The sequence below is a fragment of the Pagrus pagrus genome (assembly GCF_965226575.1).
Source record: "Pagrus pagrus genome assembly, contig: HAP1_SCAFFOLD_324, whole genome shotgun sequence".
In the NCBI taxonomy this organism is placed as follows: domain Eukaryota; kingdom Metazoa; phylum Chordata; class Actinopteri; order Spariformes; family Sparidae; genus Pagrus; species Pagrus pagrus.
Window position 1 is genome coordinate 47,573 of NW_028175139.1, and position 3,666 is coordinate 51,238.

Here is a 3,666-nt window from a genome sequence, read left to right on the forward strand (position 1 = left end):
ATACGACAGACCACAACCGTATAACTAGGAGTCCATTATGCACATTAGAGAGCAGAGAGACACCAGGAGGAGAATTGATGGCCAGAGGAGAGAGAAATTGAGCTGTGGTGTCAGGACAGTCAGTGCAGAGTTGGTCAGAGACTGGTGGCTTAGCTTACTGTATACGCATTAGCTACGGATATGCTTACATCACAACATCGTACAGATTACTACCATGTATCATGCAATAAAAAAACTAGTATTGATTATCTAATACATGTCGGAGTACTGATACTTACCAATGACAGAATATATAGAATATTTAGATTGACTACAGTAACATTATGACACAAGTTTGGTGAGAGAACATACATTTTATTAAAAACTGACTCATGAAAGTCATGACGTCAATTCTTCCCCTCAACAGCCAGCAGATGTCACTATTTTGACTGTATCGAATGCTTCGAAGCAGTGCATCATTTTCCAGGCAACTTTGTCAAAGTGGTTCAGTGCTTCAGAAAGCTTCGGTTTCACCACCACTAGGCAAAAGTTGCAATGATGGCTAAGGTGACCCATTCAATGGGTAAAATAATAATAAATAAAAGTCAGATAGCCAGCTTTACAGTGTCACATTTCATTGATTAATTTGGTGTTCCTGTTCAACCACTAGATGGCAACACCAGACATAAAATATTCATACTATTCAGTATTTTTTGTATAGCTAGGCTATTTAAATGTCTCAAATACAATAAATTTGGTTCCACAATAAAACACACATTAACAGATACATTGTCATCTAATAGTTTGCCCATGAAATCACATTTAGCACAGTCTACAATTTATAGCCATCATGGATGCCATAGCGATAATCAAATCAAATTACACTATCATCAAAACTGTAATTAATCAAAATTTTCCAGAACATATTCAGTTTATATTTGGCTGGCAATATGCAATCAATACAACTATTTACAATTCAACATTTGGAGAGTACAACATAACACAACTCACCATTTAAGAACACACTCACTCATCACTTGTATTGGAATTTAGCTCGCCTCTCTTTCAAGCAAGCAAAGCGATCAATCACCCTCTCATTGAAATCAGGCATGTTCCTGACAAGTTCTCTCTCCATGGAAAGCAGGCCCAATGCATTCAGACGTTCCTGTCCCATTGTATTTCTCAGGAATGTCTTGAACCTCTTTAAGGTGGAGAAACACCTCTCAGCTTCAGCTGTTGTCATTGGAGTGATTATGAGGATGTTCAACAGCGCCACAGTCTCAGAGAAGGTTTCCTGGAGGTTGTAGCTCTGTAGAACCTGGTACAGAGCCAGTGCACTGCAGGAGCCCCTGAAGTCTGGACTTTCGTAGATGAGAGAAAGCTCAGTCCTGAGCCTCTCCTTGTGTAGCATGGGGTATGCCCTCATGGTGGTATTCAGAGCCTCTTCAGGGAATGTTTTCAGATGCCGGTCAAACAGCTCTGCCTCTAGCAGCACGGCACTCACAAGGTAGCTGGTGAAGGAGAACCTGTCTTTGGCATGGCCCAGGATTGTTTCACAGATCTGTTAAAATGATAAAAATGTATAGTCAGTAACACACAATTGTAAAAAAAAAAATTCTACTGGTGTTGGCATGAATGTGGCCATGATCTACTGTATCTACTGTCTCACAGTTCCAAAGTATGCATTTTATTATTCATGCAGACTTATTACTGTATCCTTGTGTGAGTATAATGGACAAGTAATGGGTGAGTAAAACAAATGACTACCATCCATTACTGAATTACTGAAAAAGAGATTGTGACTTTATCACTTGGTTCCAACACTTGAGTATGCCTACATCATTGGTCAGTAGTGAATGCAGATACCTCTTTTGACAGCCTCTGCTACTCTTGTTCATAAGGCTCTCCTTGATCTTGTGGTACCTGGTGCTTCTTGCTGCTGCTGTTGAGAGGAGCTTTGGTCCCTGAAGGGAGACAGATCAAAAGTGTGAGAATATGATGACAGTATGTCAATGCCATTATCAATAATTACTCTCTTTAAAAAAAACAGTAATACTAGTAAGTAATAAAAAATTGCCGCGAAACTCTTTCATTCACCAATATTTTGTTATGATACGCTAGTGCTATTCCCCTCTGAGTCCGGGGGTTAGCGGTTATCAACACCCGGGGTCTGTAGGTTGACCTACTGACCTCTGACCTGGACGATATCATCTCCGACCGCTGCCCGGCTCATTCTGATAATAGTCATTCCGCTTCGGCATTCGGGTCCATTTTTAGTGCAACTAGCCAGAGCTTTAGTAAGTCTAGGTTGCGGAGAGGAAGCTGAACTTCGTCCAGCTGCTCATTTTGTTCAGACAAGTCGGACACACGCAGAAACGAACCGTAGCATTAGCGATAGCAACAAGGCGCGCCGCAGTCGGAGATGACATCATCCAGATCAGAGGTTAGTAGGTCAACCTACAGACCAACAGCTAACCCCGGACTCAGAGGGGAATAGCAGTAGCGTATCATAACAAAATATTGGTGAAATTAACGAATTTTGCGGCAGAGAATGTGTTATTTAGAGGCTACATTGCACTGCCCTGTGTACTTGCATTATACAGATATACGCGGCTCTCAGCTGGATCTAATTTCGTTGGAACGACTTGTAATGACACCAAAGTTATCTGGGTGAGTAAATGATCGTATTTTATGCTAGAAATAAGGTCCAGATTGTAAAAAACGGTTATTATCCATTAATAATCAAAAGAAATATACCATCTGACCCATTTAAAAAAAAAAAAAACAGTGTTATGAGTATGAAAAGCCTCAGAGTTATCAATGTCCTGTATCAAATCATGAATGCTGGCAGTGAATATGCCAACAGCTTCCTCCTTGTTGATCTTCTGGAGGGATCTGGAAAGGGGAGCCGCAGCAGACGAGGACAGGACAGTGCTGCACTCTCGCACTCTCAGAGAATCCATGAGGAGCCAAAAATGCTGACAGACATGAAAGACATATGTGAAAGGCAGAAGATTACAGTACATAAATAACACAAGATATACAAACTGAAATACAAGTTATGATACTTTTTCATCAGAAATCACAAGAAGACCCTTACCTGCTTTATTTTTGCACAAGTTCCCTCCTGCGTCTCAATGTTTCTTTCCGTTGGAGTTACTTACTTCAGTTTCTCCACAACAGGCTGAGCAGTTAGTAAATAGAGACATAAGCTGGCTTTGGCACACAATGAACTTGTCAGTAGCCCTGAAAAAAGAAAATTACCTATTAATTTGCACCATGACACATCTTGGGCTGTGCCTGGAAAGCTAGGATAATAAGAGGTCAATCTTTATACAAATATGTAACTTAATACATTCAATGGTTGGTTTACTACATATACCCTTGTCCAACCTGCAATCCCATACAACAGCTCTGTCACAGAATGTGTTCAAGTGTGTTAAAAATGGAGGTCAGATAGTGTTGGAGTTGTACCGCCTGTATGCATATAGATAGCATATATAACTCGAAAAATTGTATTTCCTGCGAAAATACAGCGTGAATGCTGACGGCTGAAGTGATTTCGGAAATCTGCTGAATGTGCTGGAAAACACTTGCCTAATGCATAAAAAATGCATACAACTATGAGAATGAATGGTCAAGAATTTGCAGAAAAAGCTGTCTTTTTTCAAAAGCTGAAAAGTCAAA

At 40.3% G+C, this 3,666-nt stretch overlaps 1 protein-coding gene across 2 annotated transcripts; it reads right to left on the minus strand.

Annotated features, from left to right (window-relative positions):
- Positions 1 to 339: 339 nt before the first annotated feature.
- On the minus strand, positions 340 to 2,155 carry LOC311254100 (uncharacterized protein). Of its 2 annotated transcripts, none has more exons than XR_014622196.1 (2): positions 1,846 to 2,155; positions 340 to 1,540 (listed from the first exon to the last, which is right to left on the minus strand). XR_014622196.1 is itself a non-coding variant. In XM_084384507.1 (2 exons), exons 1-2 carry the CDS (start codon positions 1,996 to 1,998, stop codon positions 1,013 to 1,015), a joined length of 624 nt encoding a protein of 207 aa, XP_084240633.1. In that variant the 5' UTR covers positions 1,999 to 2,155; the 3' UTR covers positions 340 to 1,012. The 2 variants fall into 2 exon arrangements, 1 of the variants encoding a protein (XP_084240633.1); XM_084384507.1 differs by having other exon boundaries at positions 1,903 to 2,155.
- Positions 2,156 to 3,666: the final 1,511 nt, after the last annotated feature.